The sequence below is a fragment of the Dysidea avara genome, chromosome 8 (genome assembly GCF_963678975.1).
Source record: "Dysidea avara chromosome 8, odDysAvar1.4, whole genome shotgun sequence".
Taxonomy (NCBI): Eukaryota; Metazoa; Porifera; class Demospongiae; order Dictyoceratida; family Dysideidae; genus Dysidea; species Dysidea avara.
In genome coordinates, this window is record NC_089279.1 from 36,717,699 (window position 1) to 36,745,670 (window position 27,972).

General features: G+C 39.6%; 3 protein-coding genes across 3 annotated transcripts; 1 reads left to right on the plus strand and 2 right to left on the minus strand.

The window, feature by feature from the left end:
* Positions 1-1,960: 1,960 nt before the first annotated feature.
* LOC136265081 (uncharacterized) lies at positions 1,961-27,957 on the minus strand. Its single transcript, XM_066059870.1, has 6 exons — positions 27,710-27,957; positions 15,461-15,554; positions 12,127-12,172; positions 12,034-12,071; positions 2,047-2,158; positions 1,961-1,985 (listed from the first exon to the last, which is right to left on the minus strand). The coding sequence occupies exons 1-6, from the start codon at positions 27,947-27,949 to the stop codon at positions 1,973-1,975; spliced, it is 543 nt and encodes a 180-aa protein (XP_065915942.1). The 5' UTR covers positions 27,950-27,957; the 3' UTR covers positions 1,961-1,972.
* LOC136265076 (uncharacterized) lies at positions 21,153-23,118 on the plus strand. Its single transcript, XM_066059854.1, has 4 exons — positions 21,153-21,464; positions 21,522-21,656; positions 21,717-22,668; positions 22,719-23,118. The coding sequence occupies exons 1-4, from the start codon at positions 21,373-21,375 to the stop codon at positions 23,007-23,009; spliced, it is 1,470 nt and encodes a 489-aa protein (XP_065915926.1). The 5' UTR covers positions 21,153-21,372; the 3' UTR covers positions 23,010-23,118.
* On the minus strand, positions 22,981-26,638 carry LOC136265071 (uncharacterized). Its single transcript, XM_066059850.1, has 7 exons — positions 25,109-26,638; positions 25,014-25,061; positions 24,260-24,960; positions 23,976-24,203; positions 23,634-23,862; positions 23,525-23,578; positions 22,981-23,391 (listed from the first exon to the last, which is right to left on the minus strand). Exons 1-7 carry the CDS (start codon positions 26,568-26,570, stop codon positions 23,084-23,086), a joined length of 3,030 nt encoding a protein of 1,009 aa, XP_065915922.1. The 5' UTR covers positions 26,571-26,638; the 3' UTR covers positions 22,981-23,083.
* Positions 27,958-27,972: the final 15 nt, after the last annotated feature.

Below are 27,972 nucleotides of genomic sequence, written 5' to 3' on the forward strand. Positions count from 1 at the left end.
TGTGTGTGCGTAGTGTAGTGTGTGTGTGTGTGTAGTATGTGTGTGTGTTGTGTGTGTGTAGTGTGTGTGTAGTGTGTGTGTGTGTGTGTGTGTGTGTGTGTGTGTGTGTGTGTGTGTGTGTGTGTGTGTGTAGTGTGTGTGTGTGTGTGTGTGTAGTATGTGTGTGTGTGTGTGTGTGTGTGTGTGTGTGTGTGTGTGTGTAGTATGTGTGTGTGTGTGTGTGCATGTGTGTTGTGTGTGTAGTGTGTGTGTAGTATGTGTGTGTGTGTGTGTGTGTGTGTGTGTGTTGTGTGTGTAGTGTGTGTGTGTTGTGTGTGTAGTGTGTGTGTGTGTTGTGTGTGTAGTGTGTGTGTTGTGTGTGTGTGTGTGTGTAGTGTGTGTGTGTGTGTGTGTGTGTGTGTGTGTGTGTGCGTGTGTGCGTGTGTGCGTGTGTGGTATGTGTGTGTGTGTGTGTGTGTGTAGTATGTGTGTGTGTGTGTGTGCATGTGTGTTGTGTGTGTAGTGTGTGTGTAGTATGTGTGTGTGTGTGTGTTGTGTGTGTAGTGTGTGTGTGTTGTGTGTGTAGTGTGTGTGTTGTGTGTGTGTGTGTGTGTGTGTGTGTGTGTGTGTGTGTGTGTGTGTGTGTGTGTGTGTGTGTGTGTGTAGTATGTGTGTGTGTGTGTGTGTGTGTGTGTGTGTGTGTGTGTGTGTGTGTGTGCGTGTAGCGTGTGTATGTGTGTGTGTGTGTGTGTGTGGTATGTGTGTGTGTGTGTAGCGTGTGTGTGTGTAGTGTGCGTGTTGTGTGTAGTGTGCGTGTTGTGTGTGCGTGTGTGTTTGTGTGTGTTTGTAGTGTGTGTGTGTGTGTGTGTGCGTGTGTGCGTGTGTGTGTGTAGCGTGTGTGTGTGTGGTGTGCGTGTTGTGTGTAGTGTGCGTGTTGTGTGTGTTTGTAGTGTGTGTGTGTGTGTGTGTGTGTGTGTGTGTGTGTGTGTGTGTGTGTGTGTGTGTGTGTAGAGCGTGTGTAGTGTGCGTGTTGTGTGTGTGTGTGTAGTGTGTGTGTGTGTGTAGTGTGTGTGTGTGTGTGTGTGTGTGTGTGTGTGTGTGTGTGTAGTGTGTGTGTGTAGTGTGTGTGTGTGTGTGTGTGGTGTAGTGTGTGGTGGAAAGGATACTTGACTTCCGTTCCTTTCTCTTCCAGTTTCCACACGTATAGGTTCCCTCCCTACTACTCCCTGGTTGATGGTTGCTAGGTAACTAGATACAGCATGAGCAAAGGCCACGTCAGTGATGGCTCCAGTCATTCCCTTCAAGAGACCTCGATTACTGTTTGATTGTCTTATGATCCAAATGATGTAACCATTACGTCCTGTGAAATATTAACATGATGATAAATCTAAAATGAAAGCCAAATGATAGCTGTGGCTTGGGAATTTATATGGTACATATCTAGAGTCTGAAATTATGGACAGATATCATCTGCCATTTCTGACCATTTCTGGCTAATGTCTGAATACTATTAGAAAGTTTTTATACAGTACTATTGAGTATGTCTGACAGAGCATTTCCAGAACATAATTTCAAGCTCTGATAACACACAAATTGTTAGCATATTCTTACTGTTTCTGCAAGGAGATCTTGTCAAGGAATAGTTAGTTACCATTAGACAAAACAATATATTAATAAACAAGATAATCTTGATTTGCCTACTTTTAACACAAACAAGTGTAATAGAAATACACTTCATATGATCAGCTCCTGATGTGACAGTACTTCATTGACTTGTACAAAAATTGAAGGTACACATTAAACTAATTCTCTAAGTTGACTCCCTTACAGTAACCTTTAGCCTAAACACAAAACATACAGCAACATGTACAATACATGTATATTACTCTAGTACAGTTTCCATGGTTACCTTCTAACACATAAGCTAAGTACTCATTGGAGCTGGCAACAAGGTAACCATAGTGATTGATCAGATTCCAATTTTGATTAGTGATCAAGATCTTGACCTGTGATAACACGTTACATGTATTAATGAGCAATAACATCACCATGGTAACAGGTGATAACCTTACTACTCCCAGTAGACAGTGATGGTAGTGAAGACTTCTGACTAGCATGGATGCTGACTTCATTACCAAATATGGAATTGCTGCAGTAATGCTCGTCTCCCAATAGCTCACTGTGAAAAGGAATACAAACAGTGTACACAATATAGCGTGTACAGTGGAACTACGTAACATGGATTGGAAGTGTGCATAAATAATTTCGTTTATCCTCATTACGGTGCACTAGTTTTAAATATGTTGACTGCCTATACATGTCGGTGTGTTATGTTGTGTACTGAGCAAGAACACGGGAGTGTTTGCTGATATCAGAGGCAATACGGTTGGCTACAGGTGGATAGTGATAGGTGAGTATCAGCTTATATCTCAGCAATGCTGCTATTAACCAACTAGTGATGGCTGTATTTGCAGTGCCTAATTAATACTTGGTACATTACAATAAAGCTTTAGCTGAAGTGTTACTCTGTTAGGGTAAAACAGTTACAAAATGTAGTGCCAGTTTTGCAACGACTCTCAAACCGTAACCAATAACAACTCTCATAAATATAAGTTATGCATGCGTACATAACTATACAGCATTACGCATGCGTACAATATAAATAGTATTACGTGCGTACATAACACACCTCTCCTTCAAAAGAAAGCTTTTAGTAAGCTAAGATACAACAAGAAGGGGGTAAATTAAAATTACATTTTGAACATAATAGTTAGCTAATTGCTGTAAATCAATTAATACTGTCAATACCAGCCCGAGATAAAGCATCTGCTATAATGTTATCCTAGCCTCTAATATGTTTAATATCCAAGTTATATTACTGCAGCTGAATGCTCCACCGCAGTAGCCTTTGATTTTTGTTTTTTAAGCGGTGGAGAAAAACCAATGGGTTATGATCGGCATAAACGGTTAAAGGATATTGTCCAGCAGACACATATATTTCAAAATGTTGCAAGGCCAGTACTAATGCTAGTAGTTCTTTTTCACTTGTACAATAATTCTTTTGACCCTTCTCAAACTTCTTAGAGAAATAGCAAATGGGATGTTCAACTCCTAAGTCATCCTCCTGAAGTAGCACAGCTCCTGCCCCAACATCGCTGGTATCTATGGCCAATTTGAATGGCTTTTCAAAGTTTGGTATACAGCACTGGTTTAAGCATTAGCATAACTTTTACCTTTTCAAATGCTACCTGGCATTTGTCTTGCCACTGGAACTTCTTGTCTTTACGAAGTAAGGCTGTGAGAGGCTCCACAATTGTTGAAAAGTTCTTACAGAATCGTCTGTAGTATCCACTCATTCCAAGAAATCGCATCAGTTCTCTCTTGTTACTTGGCACCGGGAAGTTGTTAATAGCTTCTACTTTAGCAGTGATGGGTTTTACCTCTCCTCCTCCAACAATGTGGCCAAGGAATTGGATCTTAGCATGACCAAACTCACTCTTAGAAAGGTTCACTGTGAGATTAGCAGCTCTAAGGTTGTCAAAGAATTTATGGATCTGATTGAGGTGAGCACTCCACGTATCACTATAAATGATAACATCATCTATATACGCTTCACATCCAGGAACATCAGCAATCACCCCGTTGATGAGCTGTTGAAATGTAGCAGGTGCGTTACGCATCCCAAAAGGCATGACTCTATACTGGAAAAGAACATCATGAGTAACAAAAGCGAAGATTTCCTTTGCCTTCTCTGTCAAGGGAACTTGCCAATAACCCTTTAAGAGGTTGAATTTACTGACATACTTAGAATTTCCAACTCGATCAATGCAGTCTTCAATTCGTGGCAGGGGATAGGAATCAGGCTTAGTAAGGGAATTGACTTTCCTAAAGTCTGTGCAAAATCTGAAAGTACAATCTGGCTTTGGCACTTAAAGGCAAGGTGAGCTCAAAGCACTGGCTTGGTTCAATCGGTCCAGCATCTAACATGTATTTGACTTCCTCCTGAAAAACTTTCCTCTTTCGAGGGTTCACTCTGTATGCGTGTTACTTAACAGGGTTAGCATCGCCAACATCAACATCATGGCATAGCACACTGGTCTGTGTAGGAGTGTCAGGAAATAGTAGGGTATTATTCAATATCAGGCATTCCAATTCAGTAGCTTCATTAGCTGACAAATGGCCAAGCTTGCTCTTCAAATTAGCTAACACAGCTGAATTGTTGAGTCTCACTCCAGTGTCACATAAACAACCAGACTCTACTTCAGCTTCTTCAACCTCTGGCTTAGGTTCTTTACACGTAGCCACAACAGCACAAGCCTCTACATTGTCACCATTCCCTTCATGATATTCCTTCAACATGTTAATGTGACAAAGCTGTCGCCCTTTTCTGCGATCAGGAGTCACAACTACATAATCAACTGGACCCACTTTGCGCTCTACTATATAGGGACCATTGTATCGAGCTTGGAGTGGATGGTCTGGTGAAGGAAGCAACACCAACACTTTATCACCAGCTTTAAAACTACGTTATCTAGATCTCTTGTCATACCACACCTTCATTCGTGACTGCGTTCTTTGCAGGTTTTGTCTAGCCAGCTCGCACGCTTACATTAAACGTTGTCTAAAAGTTGCAACATACTCCAACAAATTGACAGAAGGTTCTTCATTCGACATCCAAGCCTCCTTAAGCATCTTTAAGGGACTACGTACTGAATGGCCAAAAACTAGCTCAAATGGGCTGAAACCAAGACTGTCTTGGATCGACTCTCTGACAGCAAATAACAAAAGATGAACCCCTTCGTCCCAATTCTTGTCAAACTCTAAACAGTATGTTCGCATCATTGTCTTCAACGTTTGATGGAAACATTCAATAGCACCCTGAGATTGTGGATGACTTGCATTGAGTAATGCCCAATTGGTGCATAACTTATTGAAAAATTCCAGACATGAAATTAGTCCCCTGATCGGTTTGAACATGTCTTGGTAAGCCAACGAAGGTGAAAAACTTGATAAGCACCTCCACAATAGTGGGAGCCTTAATATTCCGCAAAGGTATAGCCTCCGGGAACCTTGTATTTACACACATAATTGTCAGCAGGTATTGGTTACCCGATCTGGTCTTAGGGAGTGGTCCCACACAATCCACTAATACTCTACTAAATGGCTCCTCAATAGCAGGAACAGGCTTCAAAGGAGCTGGGTTAGGCCTCTGGTTTGGCTTTCCAACCACTTGACATGTATGACAAGATTTACAATACTTCACAACATCTCCTTTTAATCCGGGCCAATAAAAATGTGACAATACCTTTCGATAGGTTTTGTTGACACTGAGGTGTCCAGCTAAGGGTGAACTATGAGCTAAACTCAGCACATCATTTCATTGAGGCACAACAATTTGGTGGCTAACCTAGCTGCCACTCTTCATCACTGGGAGCTGTACAAGGTCTCCATTTCCTCATCAGTATACCTTGTTTCTTATAAAAACAACTGGGAACTTTATTCGCTTCAGTTGCATCCAATGCGCTGTGGTTCCAGTTCTGGATCAGTTTCTTGTGCCCTCATCAACTGCTCCGTGAGAGAGGTGTTACCATTCATTGACATCTCCAGTTGAGCTGGGGTTCCTTGAGTTCCCCCCACAACATTGTCTTCTGACAATTCATCCAGGTGAGTCATAAAGGTGTTAACTAGTTCAAGGTCACCATCTCCTATAGATGAGCTACTTGGTAGGCTCTGCACATCACTCTTAGCATTGTTAGTCAAGTGAATGTCTTGAGAGGTTGTTAAGTGCTTCTTTGCCATAGCATGTGTTACGGCACAAGCAGGATATAGGCCAGGGATATCCTGCATCTCAGTATCACTAAGTACATTTGGTAGGCTGGATACATGTGGATTAACCATCACTTTATCACCAGCCAAGTCGTTACCCAAGAGTAAACTGACACCTTTCACAGGAAGGTCTGGGCGTATACCAACAGTTACATACCCAGAAATTTAATCTGACTTCAGGAAAACTTTATGTAAAGGCACACTTGCAAATCCCAGCTCCACACCACTGATTAAAACATTGTCACCTGTTGCAGTTTCATCGGACAAAGGAGCTACTCTTTCAGCTAACAGTGACTGTGATGCCCCAGTATCACGAAGAATCGTGATGGGTATGGGTGGGCTATTCTCCTGAATTGACAGATATCCACTGGAAATAAAAGGTTGATAGCTGCTTGGTGCCTTGGATGAGGAAACAGAGCTAATTGGTTTTGTACCTTTCAAGGTAGAAGTTTTCTGTTCTTTCTTCTGAAGTATCCAACATTCAGACATCAGGTGACCTCGTTTCTTGCAATAAGCACACGTAGGTCCAGACCGTTGGCCATGTATATTTCTTTGCTGTGGACGGGTGGAATCCACATTACTGCCAATCTTCACAGTTTTGGATTCTGGAACAGTAGTTGAGGACTTCTGGGTAAGTTTATAATCATCAGCTAAACTAGCAACTCTCTGCAGATCAGTAACCTTCTGCTCTTCCAGGTAAGTTTTAATGGGAGTAGTTACACATTTCTTAAATTCCTCCAGTAAGATTAGTTGCTTAAGCTTGTCAAAGTTATTTCCCACTTGCTGGGAGGCACACCACTTATTAAACAGGGTTTCTTTCTCACGTGCAAACTCCATGTAGGTCTGACTATCCTGACACTTGGCATCTCGAAACCTCTGACGATACGCTTCAGGCACTAATTCATAGGCTCGCAGAATTTCCTTCTTGACTAAATTATAATCCGTACTTTGCTCCACGGATAGGGCAGAATACACTTCACGGCCTTCCCAATTAAAACGCTTTGTAGCAACATGGCTTGTACCTCTGATGGCCAATGCAGATTTGTAGCAAATTTCTCAAAATGTAGGAAAAATTTGTCCACTTCATGTTCCTGGAAAGGCGGGACTAACTTTACGTGGCGGGTAAAATCAAAGTTTTCATTGGTTGAACCGGCTGTAGGTTCTTTGGATACTGGTGTCATTTTAGCTTTTAGCTCAAGTTCTTTTATCTTCAGTTGTATTTGCAGTTCTTTCTCTTTAAAATCCAGTTCTTTCTGAATAGCTAACTCCCTTTCTTTCAAGTCTAATTCATTCTTAGCAGCAATTTCTTTCTCCTTAAGCTCTAATTCCTTCATCCTTAACTGACATTCTCTATCTTTCTCCTGCTGTCTCGCTTGGTGCTCTAGTTCAAGTCGTTTCATCTCTAATTGTGATTCGCTCCCCACACTGTTTAGCTCTTCCTCAGAAAGTAAATCTTCCTCTACAAAATAGTCTAGCAACCAGCGCTTCATTTCAGCTTTCTTTGCTTTCTCTTCATTTTCTACTGATATTCCCAGCCGCTGGACTACCTGCTTTAATTGAGGTTTTAGTAACGAGTCTAGTTCCCTTTTCGAAGGGTGTGCGATAAATTCTTCAATATCAAACGACATTACAACAGACTCACCACTGTACTGTAGATACTGTACCAATTACAGGTCTTTACCTCGGTCTTTACAGCAGTGTCGGCCAGGCGCGCAGCAGGAAGTATTCAATACAAGGGCGCGCCCGACAATTAGCTATAGATACAACAGGAGAAAAGTACTGAGCAAACGTGATAATACTATCACCTTTACTAGTGCCTCGAACCGGCACCAGGGAACCAAAGGCGGGCAAAGTGTCGCTTAGACTTCTGAAGTCTCTGCAGTGCCTCCTCATTCCTCTCCTTCGTCTGTTTCTTTCTGTTCTCCCCAGACAAGCCCCAAATTCTGTTACGGCATGACAGAGAACCAGCATTGAACGACGGGAAGACCTCCGAAACGCTAGAGTCCTTCGGAGCTTAGATACATAGCAACGACTCTCAAACCGTAACCAATAACAACTCTCATAAATATAAGTTACGCATGCGCACATAACTATACGGCATTACGCATGCGTACAATATAAATAGTATTACACGCATACATAACAAAGAAGAAGAGCTATACAGTAATACCAAGGGTTAATAATAGGAGAGGAGAGTGTCTAACGCTGCATAGTCCTGTAACAGATGATTGCGCAGAAGTTAAACGGCTTCTTTTCCGCGTAACGTACAGACTGGCTAGTATATTTCCGCATTTAACCACAAAGGCTATCCCAGACACAAGGGCGTGCGTTCAACTTGATGTTCAAGTTCACCACGAAGAGCATCGCTCTGTTGCGTAAAGAAGTGTGGCTGTTAACCCCGAAGATAACTCTGGGGGAGAGCGTCTGAGAAACCAATAAAGACTGAACCAAAGGCGGAGTATCGCTTCGAATTTTCACTGCGTTGCCATGTTACCCTACCTTTGAGCATTCTTCAATTGAAGGAGCACTGTTTCCTGTACATACAGCTCAGTCTTTAGTTCAGTCTTCGAATATTCTAGAGGATTCATCACGGTGTGGCTAAACTAATTGCAGTAAGGAAACGAACAAATACTAGAAGCCTATACGTTACACGGAAAGGAAGCCATTTAACTTCTGCGCAATCATCTATTACAGGCCTATACAGCGTTAGACACTCTCCTCTCTTATTTTTAACTCTTGGTAATACAATTAGTCTATTGACATTGTACCTGTTATAAATGGTGCAAGCAACAGAATAGAAGTGGTGCTGAACATCTAGTTTATTCAGGAAATTTACAAAACTGTTCCGTAACACCATAATTCAATTTAACAACGAGAATTTTGCCACCCTACTGTTCGCCAAGGGCCAATGTGTCTAACCAGGCTAGCAATGTAGGTGGTAATTTGCCCAGCTGTAAATGACAAACACCACCTAGTAGCTTACAAGAGAACGAAATGCTGTAAACCTACCTAATTTACTTTGTGCGCATTTATATGTACGTTTCCGATCCATGTTACATATAATATCTATGGTGGAACCTTTTAATGTGACACTTGAGGACACCTATATAATCCAGACACTTAGTCAAGGTCACAAAATATCCCTTAGTACATAAGACAACCTGCCAGTATAATTTAGGGGGAGAATCAGAATAACATAATATGGGGATAGTGATTATATTAGTAATAGCACATCTATACATGATCTTTTCTACATCTTTCTCTGAAGATAATAAGTATGCAATGGATGAATATTTACGTACTATTGTCTATATGGTGGAAAATGCACACACATTCTTTCTTTTGGAGTGGTATGTGTGGGTTCACCAGTCATAATAATTATTATTTACAAAAAAGTTAACAAACAAGTATACAAAAAAAATTTGGAATTTTCAACTAGAGTAGGGACCATAGCACATCAATAAAAATTATTGAAACAAGAGTGATGTAAACATGTTTACCATGCTAGACAAACAGACAGAGACAGAGACAGAGGGAGATAGACAGAACACAGAGGGAGACAGACAAACAGACAGACAGAGAGACAGGCAGAGACGCACACACAGAGACACACACACACACACACACACGCACACACACACACACACACACACACACACACACACAGGGAGACACAGACAGAGAGACAGACAGAGAGAATGGCAGCAGTAGATCATTTTATACTGGCCTACACAGGGTTAAGACACTCTCCCTCCACTATTATTAACTCTTGGTGTAACCACTACTTGTAAGAAGATGCAAGAGCAAGGTGATGATGCTACTACAGTAGCCACCTCATTGTGGCAAGGAAATGATCCTGCCAGCAAAGTGTGGAAGCAGAGTTTGATGTGGCAGCATATTTTAGAATGCTTTGAAGCAGGCCAGATGCAAAATGATGCCTCGGGGAGATAAAGACAAAAATGATGAATTTTCAATACAAAAAATGGCTGTAAAGGTCAAATATGCGATGGCTCTATATCCAAAAATTATGTCACAAAGAGTACACCTTATATGGAAAGTTTTATTATTGTATCAAAAATTGCACAACTATCGCGCACTATGCTGCTCTGCTATATAATTATCCCATTGGCCCCTGGGAAAATCCTAAAAGGCACTTCTGGTTTGCTATATTGTTAGTTTTAGCCTTGTATCGTCTGAATCGCTCACCTTTGTTACAAGTTTCTTAGATAGAATCAATCCCCATTCATTGGCAAACCTCTTCTAAGACTCACCCTCGTCTGGAGACCTGAGCGCTTCCAGCAGCTTTGGAACTTTCCGCCATGACAATTTTACATAGTTGTAGAAAAGCATCCAAACTTCACAGCAGATGGACCTAATAAAATTAACTAGCCGCCATCTTGCTGGGCATAACGTGGCAAATCCATTAAACTTTATTTCAAGTCCATGCACTAAAGTATGTGGCATATATGGGCGTTTTGAAGAATTACTTTTTAAATTAGTTTTTTATTAAAATTTACAGCACAAGTGCTGAAGGTCTGACTCCTGGTCCTACAGCCTGTTTAAAGTTGTTACAAAAATTACGTGCATTGATCCTCTTGATATCGATGGTTTTTACTGCCTTTCTCTTCACCCAATCGCACGAAATAACATCACCCAAAAATCAGCCTCAATTTTCCCTGACAACAATGAGGCAGTATTGGTTAGGCAAAACTAAGCCCAAACAAGACTTCAGATCAACACGAAATGTTTTCAACAAGTTCCTACAGAATTTTTTACAAAAAAAATATTTAATGGAATTTTCGACTGACTGAGTAACGGACTGACTGAGTAACTGACTGACTGAGTAACTGACTGACTGATGCCTTCAGACAAGCATAACTTGACAACCACTGAGGCTACCGGCTTGATTTTTCACTGTTCGACGTCACTTCGGCCCGAGAGGTGCCTTTCAGACAATAATTGATATACCATTTCTTTCTTTCGGTATGCGTGGATTGCAGAGGTGCTTTACAAACAGTTCTTGATTCGAAATGAGGGTTGAACATAGCTGACAACAGACATTTAACTTTTCAGACGATACTTGATATAGCTGGGGCACGCAGTGCCTTTTCAGATGCGGTATGCGTGGGTTCACCAGTCAAAATAATTATTTACAAAAAAACTTAACAAGTACACAAAAAATTGGAATTTTCAACTAGAGTAGGGACCATAGCGAATCGATATAAACTACTGAAACAAGTTGGAGTAGTGCATGATATTAAATCACTGTAAAACAATAAGAAGTGTTATATCCCTACTGTGCATTTCTGTTATGGTATCTTGAGCACAGTAGGGATATAACACTTCTTATTGTTTTACTGTGATTTAATATCGTGCACTACTCCAACTTGTTTTAGTACTTTTTATTGATGTGCTATGATCCCTACTCTAGTTGAAAATTCCAATTTTTTGTGTACTTGTTCATCAAGGATTCCATTAAATGTTATTCCATCTCTGTACATTGAAGTATATGGATATTGTACACGACCGTTTGTTTAGAGCCACTATAGTGGCAATCAGGGTTAAAGATTAATAGTCTTTAGCACTTTTTGCCATACAATTAGCATCACAGTTTTATATCAGCATCCTGTTTGTTTCTATCTTATTGTATCACCAATAGCAGGGTACAAGGGATAGATAAATTCATAATGCATACACTATAGCTGTTGTGATTGGTGAAAAGGCATATTTCAGGCCAAAGCAAAACTGAATAGTGAATAAATCAAGCCCATAGCATAATAGTACCATTGGTCAACTTATGGCTGAAGGCATCAGTAAGTTAGCAGAAAAATCAGTTGAATAGAAACAAACAAAAAACTTCATATAGAAGTATCAGGAGTCAATTTGAAGACATACTATAGGCTTGATTACTACTGACCAATACTACCAAGGTGCCTGTGGATGGTTCGGGGTGAGATTTGCCAGAAAAAACCCAAATCTTCATGATCCCTAATATACAGTTACTATGATATGAGAGACAAGAGACATTCTGCGTGGGACACGCAAAATTTCTCCTATAATATAAAGGAGAGATTTTGCATCAACATTTCTCCTATATTATATGGGAGACATTGTGCGTAGTGTGCAAAATTTCTCCTATAACATACGGGAGACATTTTGTGTACCATACGCAAAATTTCTCCTATATATATGGGATGCAAATCTAATTAGCGTAAACTTGTACATTACCATTGCTGTGTCTAGGAGTAGGTTTCTTTACTAGTTTGCTATGAATATCATCTTCATCACATCAGACTACATTAGCTGCTCAACCAGTTTAACCTGTTTATCATCAAGTATCTGGTGACACAACACCCTATTGTGCTCACTAATAGGAGCAACACCATAATGAGAGTCAGTATTACACAATGACTGGCTACATGATGTGTAGGATGAAACTACTAGTGGATGATACACTAACACAACATGTGAGGGACCAGACACTGAACAGTTTATAATTCCCTCCTATATCAATGAAGGGGTTCTCCCTAACTTTCCAATGGCAGATATTACTGGTTGTTTTGTTTCCATAGAAACCATGACTGACATGGTCCAGTACATTTCAAAACTACACATGATGAAAGGTTAAAACTGTTCACATTTGTAAGTGTACAATTGTTCTGTGAATGAACACCATTTTTAAAACGTCATAGTGTAAGGGTTGGGGCTAAATATTTCACTGTAAGTGTAAACTGCAAGGGTTTGGGTTAAAAGATCAACATGTCCTAATAGAACAGTCAGTTACTCCAACAAAGTAATCACCTTGACACAATCACATAAATATCATATTGATCACTTCCTGTCTATAAGCCACATCAAGGTCATGTCATATCAAGGTAAGTCACATTGGTCAAGATCAAGTCACATCAAGGTCAGCCCTGTACTAATTATACTGTAATTTTCGAATATTGTATGATTTACACTGAGAAAAGCTTATTTTACACAAGTGATCTTTCATGACTTGTATCTGATCTATTGGTTGTTCTTTGATGCTTTTAGTGTCTTAGTTGAAAGCCAATAGTTACAGTGTTAAAGGCGGCAAACAAATTTTGGCTACTATCGTAGCACTAAGATAATTCTGAATTTTTTTTGTGCAAAACAATTTCATGTAATTTTTGCATACGGAAATTATTTCACAATGAAAAATGCGACATGAAGTAGCAAACAGCAACTTAGAAACACCTCGAGGTTATGTTATGGTGTTAACAGTTGGGTGGGTCACTATATATAGGTTATGCAGGGGCGAGGCAACCTCACGTCACATATCATTAACTCGCATACGCGTGCGAACACGATTAAGGACATTGTGTATGGTAAGGAGGCGGAGCTGAACAATTAACTTTTAAGTGTATGTCTCAAAGATTTGTATTAAAAGATCAACCTGTCCTAATAGAACAGTCAATTACTCTAACAAAGTAATCAACACAATCACTATCTTATTGATCACTTCCTGTTTACAAGCCACATCAAGGTCAAGTCACATCAAACTCAGCCCTGTACTCTTTTTCAGTAAGTACAAGTACATTGGAATTTACAACTAGAGTAGGGACCATAGCACACCGCTAAAAAGTACTGAAACAAGCTGGAGTAGTCCATGATATTAAACCACAGTAAAATAGTAAGTGTTATATCCCTATTGTGCATTTCTGTTACGGTATCTTGGAGCACAGTAGGGATATAACACTTCTTATTGTTTTACACACAGGAGGACACTGGTAAGTCCATGAAGAATGCATTGTACATACTGTGGTACACCAAAAGGCATCTCTCGGGCAAAAGTGATGTCAAACAGTGAAAAAATCAAGTCTGTAGCCTTAGCCGTTATCAAGTTACGCTTGTCTGAAGGCATCAGTCAGTTACTCAGTCAGTAGAAAATTCCGTTATATAAAAAATTCCGTAGCAACTTGCTGAAAGTGTTTCGGGTCAATCTGAAGGCTTGTTTGGGCTTAGTTTTATCTAACCAATACTGCCTCATCGTCGTCAGGGAAAATTGTGGCTGGTTTTTGGTGATGCTATTTCGTGGGCCATGTCTACACCTTTGTGGTCCCTACTATACAGTACTATCCTACTGTATGATACTGTAAGTTTCGTGCAAAATAATATTGTATGATTTACACTGAGAAAAGCTTATTTTACACAAGTGATTTTTCATGACTTGTATCTGATCTATTGGTTGTTCTTTGATGCTTTTAATGTCTTAGTTGAAAGCCAATAGTTACAGTGTTAAAGGCGGCAAACAAATTTTGGCTACTATCGTAGCTCTAAGATAATTATGAACATTTTTGTTTGTGCAAAACAATTTCATGTAATTTTTGCATATGAAAATTATGAAAAATGTGACTTAAAGGGGCAATGCGTTGAAAATTTGTTTTGTTGCGAAGTCATTCAAGATTGCAGAAACACATGATTATTTTGTGTACAATAAAATCATGTGTGTGTCAATGGATGGGAGAACTATCCACAGATCTTATTCTATCAATGTAAAAGGAATAAACAATTACAAGCAGCTGGAGAGTATTTGACACTACACAACAACTTGTGTTCACACATCACAACCAGGTTACAATAAGGGTCAGAATGATACATCCAAATACATCCTCTGAAGCTTCTTTTGATAATGATACCCAAGCTACAAAGCTTTGTTACAAATGTCATGTCAACAATTAATGGACACAACTGATGGTTATTAGGGAGTACAAACTCCTACATTTTGTTATAGCTCCAGTATAACCATTGTTTAAACTATAACTACACCAAAAATACATAAATGGAAGCTTCCACAAGGATTGACAATAATTGTGCTACTGGTTTAACTTGTTAGTATCCATGGTAACAAAGCTTTGGTGGAGTAAAGCAGCATCCGAATGTTATGAAACTGAACGAAGCTAATTTGTCTCAACCCTATAATTACAATGTTAGACAACCCAGGGGGGTATTCTCAGCTAGCTCACCTGGCTTACAATCATCATACAAGGATTTTAAAGATTGCCACTTTAATGACACATGTGATCACATCATAAACTTGAACAACTTCACGTATAAACAATTCAAAACTCATTGCCCTTTTAAAGTAGCGAACAGCAACTCAGTGCTTCAGTAAAATCCGATTGGCAAACAAAAAAACTTTTACGAATCATAATACTCTATTACGTGTCGTTACATGCAAATAACAACGGCTGGAAATACACATGATAGTAAAACATTTGGCAAATTAAAGGACAATGTTTTCTACCGCCAAAGTTTTCTATCATATGGTACACTATAGTAGAAAAGTTAAATGCTTAACTTTTCATCAAGTTGAGTACATTAAAATACACAGTGTAACTATATGGTGATAAGTTCTGTACATTCGGCAAGAGTAAGTACCAGTCATAATTACTTGAATGAATAACACACTAACTAGGACAAGTCCTGTAAGGGTATCAGTGTTAGCGGTTAGTATGTGTTACAAATAGGAAGATAAAACATTACTGGATGAAATATTCAACTCATTACTGACTTGTATACTAAAAAGGGGATCCCCTTAAATCTCGCCCCTGAATAAAAATTACAATTTAAGGAGTTCCCCACCCACAAAACTTACACACATCATACACATCATGTATGTGGTACTGACCTGTGTTTTGTTGAGGTTTCTCTTCAGCTTTAAGTGGGTGGGGCTGACCGGTTTCTGCAATATCTCCACCAGACAGAGCTCCATCAGTGACCACCTAAGGAACAAGACGACTATCAAGGGAACATCACACCTCAACTACCACTGGTCACTTTATTATCAAATATATTTTACGTGCAAAAAGTTTTTGATAACTTTCTTTTGGTTTTGCTCAGTGATAATAAAGTTATTAGAAGTAATCCGTGCCACAAATTCGCACTTCAAAGAGCAAAAACTGCTTTGAAGTTGAACATGTTTTGTTGCTTTCAGTCAAACCGACCAGAGGACTTTATCATTGACGTTTTAATACATTTTGGGGTGTATGATATTGATCAGTGAAGGGTTAGATTTGTCAATAATTATCCATTCGTGTCCACAAGCTCATGGGCTGGTGTAGGTGAGGAGTACACATGAGCTCGACCAGACATTGGATAGTTAATGATACAATAGTGAGCACTACCAGAGACTACTATATACTATAAACTGATATATCGTACTTTGCGTGGGAGGATCAAACCGATGCCACGTTACATTTGGGAATACTCAGTTTTGTTCATTATCACCAGATATGTGTTTGCTCTTTCTGGTCATGTGATCCTTATCATTCCTGTCTGATAAGACACAACTGATGAACAACTAGTGACATAACACACACGAGTGTTTTCATTGGTAGAACAAGTTATTTCATTTCAATAACAACCAATTACATACATAGATTATAGATAGTGGGATAGAAACTATCTGGTATTTGTTTTGACATTCAGCCTTACACAATTCTTTATCACAAACTAGTGCCACAAGTTGTAGTTAAAACACTGCCACTCATGTGAACGGAAATACAGCATGAGGGGGCATGTTGAGAAGCTGCTACAGCACGAGACAAAGCCAAGTGCTGTATTTGCCTCAAGACACCCCTAGAGTGCTGTATTTTTCATACACACAAGCATAGGCAGTGCTTTACGTGATATATTGTACTTCCTGGTCGTCTGGCTTGGTCTAGTGCCCAAACTGCTGCGATTTTCGGTGATCAGGATATCAGTAAATGTTTATACAATGTATGAATGAACTAATAGGATTAGTTAGGCTAGTTTTAGCGATTTACAATGTTACTCACCTGATCAGCCGTGCTGTCTTAGTGGAGTCATGTTAAATAACACAATCAATAAGTGTTTATACAATCTACATGTATTTCTAGCTGTAAAACGAACTGTAGAAATACAGCGGTTTTATTAGATCTTGCGCGACAACAATTTAAAGCGGAAGTCACGTGCATGTTAATTGTTATGACGTGTCCATAGAGCGCGGTTTATTTGAAACCTTAGTTTTGGCGGACTGAACCAAGTCAAGTGTGAATGTTGGTGCTAGAACGAGCCAATACACAGAGCTCTTGCAGCAAATGCTTCGGCAGCTATCACAGCATAACGGCATTGTGTTAACACCACTAGCAGTGAATTCAGCAGCGAGCTCAGTGGTGAATACAACTGTTTCATCACCGTTGACTGTAGCTAGCACTGGTGGCCCCAGCCTTATAAGTAGGTTAGCACCACTGAATGTCCCAAGTTCTCAAAATAGATCGTCCTGGGATACGAACGACTGTGATGCAGCACCAATAGGCGTGGAGTATTACTACAGAGTGAAGCTGATTAACTCTAATAAAAAGAGTGACTTCATTGTTAGACAACTGAACAATTTCACTTCGAAATTTCGAAGCATTCAAGAGGCAAGAGGAAAGTTCAAGGAGCAATTTGGTGACCAAGTGTCAAGTTTGCCAGACTTTTCTCTTGGATACTTGGATGGCTCACAACAGGCGAAGGTATGGTTGTACACAACAGAGGACCTGACTGCTATGTACAGAAAGTATCCCAAAGGAGGGACAATTAACCTCTGGTGCGAGGGAAATTATGATTTGGCTGATGGAGGGGGTAATAAGAGGAAGAGAGGAGATGCTGCAGAACAGTCTTCTCACCGTAAGGCAAAGGAGGATGAAAACGAATCCATCTTTAAGGACTTACATGAGAAGCATTCTGGCAAGTATGACAAACCAAGGCTTCGGTTATGGTCCAGAATGATTGCAGCTGGTATCCATGATGATTATGATGAGCCTCCAGACATACCAGCTTTTTCTAAGAGTAAGAGGGCACGTAAGGAGACAGTGATGGATAGCATTAGTGGTGCTGCTGTTGCTATTGTGGAAGCACTGCAAGACAAAGGCAAGACGACTGGAACAAGTGCAGCACCTGTGTCAACAGGGATGTCACCTGGTAAATGTATTGATCTACGAATGAAGAACTTTGAGCAGTTACGGTACCTGCAATCATTGCTGGATGATGGAATACTGTCAGAAGCACAGTATGCTAAACAGAAAAGGAGCATTTTAGATATTTTAAATAAGTTAAAATAAATAGTAAACATGACTTAATATTTACATTACTTGATAATCACACATGATGTTTTTGATTAATTTTGTGCTTGAATTAACTATCAGTCATAAATAGTGCAATGCTTAATCCACTGTGTGCAGTCCTTTGAAGATATAGATGTAAAACTTGAATATAGTTGTGTCTTTACATCAAGGGCTTCATCACTTTCACTCCTTAAAGTTTGCTTTACTTTTGAAAAAGCTTCTTCTATTGGATTATAGTCTGGTGAGTATGGTGGGAGGTAGTGTACCAGCACACCAACCTCCTCTAGCACTTGCTGCACCTCACTGATGCGGTGAATTGAACAATTGTCCAGAACTACCACTGAGTTAGGGTTCCTACCATCAAATGGTAAAAGATGAGGCAACAAATGGCTATGTAAGAAGTCGTAAAATGTGTCACCATTACTGGTTCCCTTTACAACTTTTACATCTAGGATACCCATAGCTGACATACAGGCAATAGCAGATACTCTCTCTCCTCTTACTAAAAGTGAATGGTTTTGAGGTGGCTTTCCCCTTACACTATACCCTTGCTTACGCAACATGTTTCTACGATCAGCACCAGTTTCATCAATAAAAACAAACATTTCCATTGAATATACTGATACATCTGATACATACTGTGCCCTCTCAAACTCATCCCTTTGTAATGCAATCTGACGTAGCTTCTGTCTGGAGAATCCACTTGATGACAGAAAGGTGGCAATGGTTGATATATGAATATCAATTAAAAGGAACTCTTCTACAGATGCTTGAACTTCATGTAGATAGATTGCTGGGTTGCTGATAACCAAGTTTAAGATAAACATTGCACAGACAGGAGTTATCTTTCGAAAAGCAGCCTCCTTAGGGTAGCTCTTCTTTGATACACAGCCAGTACTCAAAAATATTTGCAAAACTCTGTCTACAGTTGATCTGTGTACATTCAAGTTCTTTGCTATGTCCAGCGAATTCAATCCCAAGGCATGCTTTTGCCAAACCATTCTCCATCTGAGATCTTCACTGTAGGCGCTACTACGGCCAGATTCACACGAATCCATGCTTAAAGAACCACTGCAACAACAACCGGGTAGAGGCGCCAAAATACGTATTTGAGTTTATACAATGAAGCGATGTGATTGGACGTTTCTCATTGCACGTGACTTCCGCTTTAAATTTGTTGTCGCGCAAGATCTAATAAAACCGCTGTAGTTTGGCTGAGATTTACAGTGTTGCACATGTGAGGTGTTTTTTGAAACATTCCTTAAATAGATTCTCCACATAACTGTACTGTATTTACCCAAATGTGTTGTATTTGCTCAATTAAGCACATAACTGTACTGTATTTGCCCAATTAGCTGCATAACTGTACTGTATGACTCATACAGTACAGTTATGCAGTTGATTAGTACTGTATGGACAATGCGATATGCGGCATCGCTTTGATCCTCCCACACAAAGTACAATATGTTATAGTTAAAGCACTGCCACGTTATATACATCAGTGCCTTTCCTGGATTAATTTTTGCCTAGACAATTACAATATTGTAGATATCACAAGGACTTGTTTACGGTACATGTACTTCGCAATATTAAAATTCATGAAATATTTTATCATGCGGAGTTTTTGTTGGGAGGTTCTTCCCACCTGTAAAACTGTTGTGTTGGAACAAGGATACATAAATCACAAAAAACTAGAACAAACTTGCTGTAAGATACCATGTCAGTTGCTTGTTCCCCTACACAACATGTTTCTATATTGTACTTTGTGTGGGAGGATCAAAGCGATGCCGCATATTGTATTGTCCATACAGTACTAATCAACTGCATAACTGTACTGTATGAGTCATACAGTACAGTTATGCAGCTAATTGGGCAAATACATTACAATTATGTGGAGAAATTATTTATGGAATGTTACATAAACAACACACTGTAAATCGCTAAAACCAGCCAAACTAATCCTATGAGTTCGTTCTATAGCTAGGAATAGATTGTATAAACACTTACTGATCATCTGATCACGAAACTTTTTAAACACGACTCCACTAAGACAGCACGATTGATCACGTGTGTGACATTTTAAATCGCTAAAACAGCCAAACTAATCCTATTAGTATGTTCTACGCGACTAGAAATAGATTAATTAAACACTTACTGATATCCTTATCACCAAAAATCGCAGCAGTTTGAGTACTAGAGAAAATCACTCCGAGCCAGACGACCAGGAAGTACAATATAACACTTAAAGCACTGCCTTGCTTGTATGTACAAAAACTACAGTACTCGGGGGTGTCTTAAGACAAATACAGTACTCGGCTTCACCTCGTGCTGTATTAGCCTCTTGACACACACCCTTGCACTGTATTTTCTGTACACACACGCAGCGGTGCTTTATCTCTAACTTACTGAACATTTCTGAGCAGCACAAAACATGCAAAACACCTTCCCTGCTAATGAAATTCACCTGCAGAGATTCTAATGTATTGTTATGTTGTTCTTATGTGGCTAAATAGATTATTTCTCAGTACATCTATGATCCAGTGAAATAATGGTATGACATTATACAGGTGAGTTATTGATAGATTATATAAACTTGGAGAATGGATAAATCAACACTGACATCTCGTCTAGTGCCTAAGCCATAAAGTGTTCACTTATGATACGTAATTTTCTTTGCAGTTAGTGACACATGAGCTAAGTGTTTTTAGAAGGGAGCACATGTAAAAAGTCCTTTGAGACACTATTTTTGGATCTTGTCATTTAGCTGGGAAAACAATTTGTTTCATATATGGGACATCATGTTGCAGCTGCAAGCTTTGTACTGGCCTAACACTAGAAAAAGGATAGAACAAGTAGAAGGAAAATAAGTTGGATTAGGAATCAATCCAGTCTGAATGTCCATTGGTATATCTGCAGGTTTAGGCAACCTTTCTTGTTTTTTATTCATTGATCCCTAATCAGTAATCAACTTAAAATTTTTCCTTCTAATTGTTTGTTTACTTTTTAAACAACATAACTAATGAAGCCGCACAAACCACATCAAAAGAAACAATGACACCAGGCAGCATGCCATGAAATTAAATTTCAGTCTGAAGGAGTGTCCCAACAATCAATTACTGAAAAGTGTAGTGGTCATTACACTTCATCTTCAGCCATGTTCCACCTGTTACAGTGTTACAAATGAAGAACAGTACAATAAGTGTCTCTACAATTACTATAGACAATATGGGTGATAAGATTAATAGCTACTATCAAGAGTCCATAATAAGAGAGAGAGTGTCTTACTTCAATATGCCTTATCAAAAATGAACCCGTTAAGTATAATAGGGCGAACTGGCTTCCTTCACAGAATTGTTGATTACCTTTCTATTATGGCCTCTTGGTGTTAATCTGCAATGCGCACGCCCTAGCTAATTGATAGGGCGGTATGCGCTGTCACGTGCATCAGTTTTAACGAGTGTCAGTATAAGGCATGGCGTCGTTGGAAAGTGTGAAAAGAATTACGAGAAGTAAAGCGAGAAGTAAAGGTACAGATAAGGCAAATACTTCGAGTAATAATGTGAAGTAAGTTTAGTTGCAACAAAAAAATTGGTTTGCACTTAACAACTCTGTTCAATATAGCGTGGCGAACGGCGATATCGATGCAGCAGAGTCACAGTCTAGATCCATTGAATGCCTAGTAGAAACTGCTACAGCAATGAGGAGAACTCGTAAAAGGACGATGGATAAATCGAAAAATCCAAGTAACAACGCTGGGTAAGTACAGTATAAATGCTTCATGATAAGCGTGTACGTGAATTTTATTACTACCTTTAGAACGGTGAAAAGTGTAGCAAAACAGACTACAGAGAAGCAGACACAGGGTCCAAGAAAAGGTGCACAAGCTGTTAATGAGCTAGCCCAGATGTCAGAAAGTTCCTTACCTCCAACAAAGAAGAGAAAATCAAAAGCAATGAACCAGAGAGAGAGAGAGGAGTTATTGGCATCTTTGAATTCTATAGATTTCTCTGTATTTCAAAGCGAGGTTTGTGTCAAGTTTGATGAACAATTTTTTCCTGAAAAGCTAAAAGAATTTACCGGTATACTTCGTGATACAGAGCAACCCCTTAAGGACATCATTATGAGCCACCGACTGTGTTTTGTTGGTTTATATAAAGAATGTAAAAAGGGGCCAGACCCATTCTTGCAGTTTCAGTTTCAGTGGCAAAAGTACTGCAGTGCTTTCTTACTAGGCAGCCAATATGCCATGTCAGAAATTGGGTTGAATGATTCTGCTGGTTATCAGATTGGTGAATCTCGAGCAATTTGGCTGAGATTCTGTGAAGAGAATGAAGTGCCTGTCCCAGCAAGTAATCCTGTAATGATGACAATATCATCAGCATTGTATCACTGTTTACTTGATCATGTTAACTGTTTTCAGTGTAACAGTTTTAGTACCACAAGTTCTACAACACAGGAAGCTGATGGAGATGATGTGTATTTTCGTTTCGGTGGTGCTGCTATATCAGACATGCTGCATCTTCATTACAAACATATCAAGAATTGCAAAGATAGTCAAAGGGATATCTTATCCCAGGAAATATCAATTCTACACTGTATGAATTCCAAGGATAAAGTCAACATACCAAGTTACCTGAAGTATCGTGATCAAGGATACATGTATTCACCTGATCCTATTTTGATACCATTTTTGAGAGAACTGGATACTGCAGTTAAAGAGATTGTAAATCTTGATGGGCTACACCAGGAAGGGGACAATTTAATTAAGGTTAGTTTGGAATTGGACGTAAATAATTGTCAATGACCATTTCCATCTAGGTAGCACATGAAAGAATACATGGACAGCCAAAATTTTTTGATGCTTTTACAGAGACGTTGTCCTCCAGATCACCTAACTTGACAACTGTGTATTCCGAAGATGCATTAAGAAGTGTTTTCAACACATTTACAAGGAAGATTTGTAATACAAGAATTCAAGAATTCTTGTCAGCAACTAAACAACAACTGGCAACAAAGAAAGGCTTAGCTTCAACAGTTGATGTAAATTTGAGAGCTAAACTACTAGCGCATCATATCCAATTAGAAACTAAGATAGGAAGTAACAACTGATAGTTTTTAAAACTCTATTATGCAAATAATGTAATGTAATAATGCTTTATTATGTAAACAATGTAATTAAAAAACTATACAGATTTTTTATTATATGCCTTTCTCTCCAAAGGGGTTTCTACTATAGTCAATTTTTCATCCCTGTAGCTTACACCACTATGGTGTGAAACAGCACACTGCTTGATGAGATGAGCAGCACGAGCAGTGGTATAATTTACAGAGTCCAGTTTCCCACCAGCCGTAAACTTGTACTGGCTAAATAAACTTTCCACTGCTGATCCTGACAAGCGCAAGGGAGAGACGAAATAAGTGGGGTATGTTGCTAAAAACCACCTGCAGAATGCTCGGAATCCATACACATCAATTCTTAGTAGGTCCCATGCTGTTAAACAAACAAAATACAAACAGTGAATAAGTGACAAACGACCTTGACACAAAATTATCTGGCTAATAAAAAGTACACAATCACTGGTTGACTGCTACATTTTTTTTCTGATGCTATACAGTAAACATACTTTGCCAAGAGAGGAATGATCGTTGGGTTGATGATGTATGGGGATATTTTGGATCTAAAAACCAACAGTTCAATATCATAATTGCAAAAATACCGAATCAATACTGTACCTTCCTTCAGTATAGAAGTTAGCCACCCAGAAAAGTAGTCATACCCCTTAGTAATGTTCTGCAGTATCTCGCTGTCCAAGTTTCTGATACGATCATGGGACAGGAACCCCCGTTCAAAAATCAAGCTACATGCTTCCAAGTAAGCCAAAGTCTCCTGCACTTCAGAAGCATCGTCTGGTGGAGGATACTGGTTCACATACCAAAAGAGCTCTCCCAGGACTTGCTCTTGCTGTGTATATATAAAATAAGTTACATTTGGTGTGTTTGCATGAAGCATGTATTTCATGAAATAATACATGCAGTCATAAAATATACATGAAATCTCAGATTTATAATGTTTACCTGCATGATCTTTGCTGGCAGCACATTAAGTTTGGTCCACGAGTCTCGTAAACAGTGAGCCTCTCTTAATCGTGGAACCATTCTTGCCTGATTGTTGTGGACCCGTACCAACTCTCTCTTATACAAGTCAATAATGGCTTTCCACCCAAACTCTGTGCCTTTTCCCTGTTTAAACTGCTTTGTCCCTCCTTGTTTTGAAGAAAACAATGCATTAACCATGTTTTTCAGCTATAAAAAAAAGTATTCCACAAAATCAACTCAATCAATTAATATTTTACTGTTACCTGGTGGGATGGGCAAATCAACCAAAAAATCTTGTTTGGAGGATTATACGGATTAACCATCCAAGGCTCCACTTCGTATCTGTCAACTCCTTCTTGTTTTATTGAATATGCCCCATGGTGGTCATGACTTGCTTTGATTGCAGAAATATTTGAAGATCCACCATCGCATACCAACACACTAGTTTTCAGACCATGATGCTGAAAAAGCCTAATGGTCTCGAAAACACAAGCCACTACAAATTTGGCTTCCACTGAGGCAGCAGACGTATAGTATGGACCCACTATGTCATAGCTGCTGGTAAGGTCCCTCCAAATAAATTGCAAGATATAAGATGTTTGGTTAGCTTCAGGATTTTTAAGAATTCGGTAGATGTCACTTAAAGATTCCATATCCTTGGATGTCATTGCTAACCCCATCAGTTGGTGATTCTGGGAGTTCCACATTAACTGACAGGCCACTTTCACCTCATCGAATATCAAGGCTCCATCAGATTTAGGTTCCTGCCGTCCATTCTTTCGACACTCTTCTTTGAACAAAACATACTGAGATACTTGCTCAACAATGCAGACATTACTTGCTCCCGGAGCATGCATGAAAGCCCCAGTGTATGCTTGCATGGTGGACTTGGATGGTAATTTTAGGATTTCAAAACTTTGTAGAGCTTTGTAAGCTGCAGGGCTGCGTGTATAAATTGCTAAAGCTACAGGAGAAAAGAAACATCTAAATTTACTAATACAGTGTACATTCACTTACCCATACGGATGGTAATCATGTTCCACCGGTTTCCACGGCCTCCAACAGCTGAGAATAGACATGATAAATACAAAACATATGAATTTTGTACTCACAATTCTCCTCCTGATTCAAGAAAAACTGTTTTTTCTGGCGATCTTTATCTGTCGTCCACAATGTCTTCATTACACTCCCTACTCCATGCTGGTCTCCCTCTTGGTACAGCTTATCCAAATCCTCGGCTTTCATAGCTTCCATCACTTCACACATCTCCTCGCTCTGTTCATCACTGAGTACTACTTCACTATCCTCCAGCTTACTCAATTTCCGAATATTGCTAGATCGCTGGTACTGAGCATACCGTTTACGTGCTTGCTGGCTGGCAGGTGACATGTGCTGCAGCCGTGCTCTAGAAGAGGGCTGTTGCCTTTTTATCCTTTTGCTTGGGCTTTCTTCCTGGGTGCGTTTTCTTTGTAAGTTTAAATCATGCACCAAGCGCTTGCAAGGTGGGCACTTCACTTCACTTGCAGCCTTCTCTGCTAAACTTATATTTGATGCAGGCAAAAACCAAAGCTTGCAATTCACAGAATCAACTCGTGAAAATGGAAACTCAGACAGCCGAACACTTCTAATATGAAAATGAATAGCTTTGTGGTATTTATCTTCATAATGCACAGGATCAATTCCAGGACAGAATTTGTAACTCGATTTTTTGCCAAACATACCACAAAGCTCCATTACATCATCAATTGATTCAATCTCTCCTTCACTCCACAGTCTCATCAAAACATGAACTTTGTAGTGTTTGTATAGTATGGTAACACAAACTCGAGAAGTCAATCCATGTGGGGGGTGATTAAACACTGCTCTCTGTGATATTGTTAGCACGGGGTTACTGCTATCCAAGCCATCGTATCTCAGTGTAAATGCTAATTCTGGAAATTTACTTGCAACATTGTCAACAGTATTTTGCAAAAATTCTTGCTGCTCCATTGGTGTAGCAACCGCACGTGAACTCACAGTAGGCGGCTCGCTGACGAAATTCGATCTTGAAGGTTGCTCAGGTGTTGTAACTACCTGAAGTTGACTGTCGCGCTCAGCAGCAACGATACTTGATGGAATAACTTGTTCCATTAATCCTTCCTGCTCATTGTCAGTGCCACTGACGATACTTGATGGAATCACTTCTGGCTCGATAGGTACCGAGAATGACTCCCCTTCCATTAACCCCACATTGGATTCCTGCTCATTGTCTGCTGTTGGAAAAGGTGATACATCGTCTGGGGCGTTGTAATCAGACAATTCGTCAAATAACCAACGAATCCCTCGGTTAGTTCGCTTCCCAGGTCGGGAGGTAGGGGTCGAAGTAGGATCTTGAATAATACTATCCATTCCATGCGAACGCCACGCGTTATAATTAAAAATCCCACAATCGAAACAGTGCTGTCCAGTTAAACGCACGTGACTCAATGCGGCTCCATTGAAGACTTCGAAGGGAAGGTGTTGATACGCCTGATTTAACACATTGGTATTATACGTGAGTACACTAGAATATACGGATCCACTAAACGGGTTCATTTTTGATAAGGCATATTGAAGTTAGACACTCTCTCTCTTATTATGGACTCTTGCTACTATACAATACCACTGTACTGTATGATTATATTGATTATTTACCATGAAAACAAACAGTTTTGTTGACAAGGTCCAACAATACTAGAGTTCCAAAGGAGTTTTCCATCTAAAACATTTAGTACACGTGCTACTAACCACATGAAATATTAAATTTTGGTGCTTAAATGTGCTTCTATGACAAAACGTGGATGATTATCTCAATTATAGTGTCTAAGCCACAATACTCAGTCACCTCACAAACTACACAATAATCATAATGTTAAATTCTATGATAGCTCCTAGACAGGTGACCTCCTTACACAGTGATCTTGATCAGGAACAAACTGTATACTATTATTGTATCATGTTTAGTGATAGGAATATGTCACAGGGAAGCAGTAAAAGTAGTAGTTATGGTAATAGAATGTGATGATGCAAAGATCAGTGGATCACGCTTTATATCTATGGCAACAGAACTCAAATTATGCAACGTCATCCACACCCACAAACAATCCAGAAGCTGCACGGTAGAATCCCTATGATCTCGGGATAAGCCAACGATGACGCTATACTATGTTCACCAGACCCTTTTCTTTCCCTGCCCCAACACAAAAGAAGATCCGGCTATGCGAGACTACCAGCTTTTGGTAATCAGTACAACTCATACCAGACCGTTACTACATGTGAAGGGGTAGCCAGACTAGAAGTAAACTCTGTGTGTGCATGCCCTTGGATGCAGAGGATAAATCAAACACATACGCCATTTCACCACTCTCACTTCGTTTTTGGCAACAATACTTATCAGGGATCTCCAAAGTTGTAGATCCAGCTGCACAAAAATGTCTACTAAGATTTTTATTTTTTTTTTATTAAGGCTTTACAGCACAAGGCCACAAGTGCTGGAGGTCTGTAGGACACCTGGTATGTCCTACAACTTGTTTAAACTTTAAAGTTGTTACATCTACTTTATTCTCTAGCCCCCAAACAAAAGAAAAAGAGGTCTGGGCACGAGACCACACACAAAATACATACACATGAGACCATAGTCGATTGCTGGAGTCTAAATAATAATTCAAATCTCATCACAACACTTTTATACTAACCGTCACGTGGCCACCAAGAGATGAGATTTGGTATCTCCATCTCACACGAGATCTCACAAGTAGCGCGTGTGTACAGGTAAGCTTACTTCTCTCCAAATCATTTGTCAAGTAGCTATCGTATTGACGTCTATATCCAGACAATTTTATTGTTATCATCGACATCGACTCGCAAACTGAACTACCACATCTTCCGTCCTTGTGTTTCAAACATTCTAATGGGAACAAATTAACTCCATACATGGAAGTGATTTCCGCCATAGTGC

What these genes read in the sequence shown, in the direction of transcription:
- LOC136265081 (XM_066059870.1), bottom strand. Translation starts at nt 27,949, where the DNA reads ATGTATGGAGTTAATTTGTTCCCATTAGAATGTTTGAAACACAAGGAC. An exon ending in GAAACCTCAACAAAACACAG is followed by an intron (nt 12,173 to 15,460) that starts GTCAGTACCACA and finishes TGCTCCTATTAG; the next exon opens with TGAGCACAATAGGGTGTTGT. An exon ending in AGATACTTGATGATAAACAG is followed by an intron (nt 12,072 to 12,126) that starts GTTAAACTGGTT and finishes TGATATTCATAG; the next exon opens with CAAACTAGTAAAGAAACCTA.
- LOC136265071 (XM_066059850.1), bottom strand. Translation starts at nt 26,570, where the DNA reads ATGAACCCGTTTAGTGGATCCGTATATTCTAGTGTACTCACGTATAAT. An exon ending in TGCCAGCAAAGATCATGCAG is followed by an intron (nt 23,863 to 23,975) that starts GTAAACATTATA and finishes ATATATACACAG; the next exon opens with CAAGAGCAAGTCCTGGGAGA. An exon ending in ATCATTCCTCTCTTGGCAAA is followed by an intron (nt 23,392 to 23,524) that starts GTATGTTTACTG and finishes TTTGTTTAACAG; the next exon opens with CATGGGACCTACTAAGAATT.
- LOC136265076 (XM_066059854.1), top strand. Translation starts at nt 21,373, where the DNA reads ATGGCGTCGTTGGAAAGTGTGAAAAGAATTACGAGAAGTAAAGCGAGA. An exon ending in AATCCAAGTAACAACGCTGG is followed by an intron (nt 21,657 to 21,716) that starts GTAAGTACAGTA and finishes TACTACCTTTAG; the next exon opens with AACGGTGAAAAGTGTAGCAA. An exon ending in AAGGGGACAATTTAATTAAG is followed by an intron (nt 22,669 to 22,718) that starts GTTAGTTTGGAA and finishes ATTTCCATCTAG; the next exon opens with GTAGCACATGAAAGAATACA.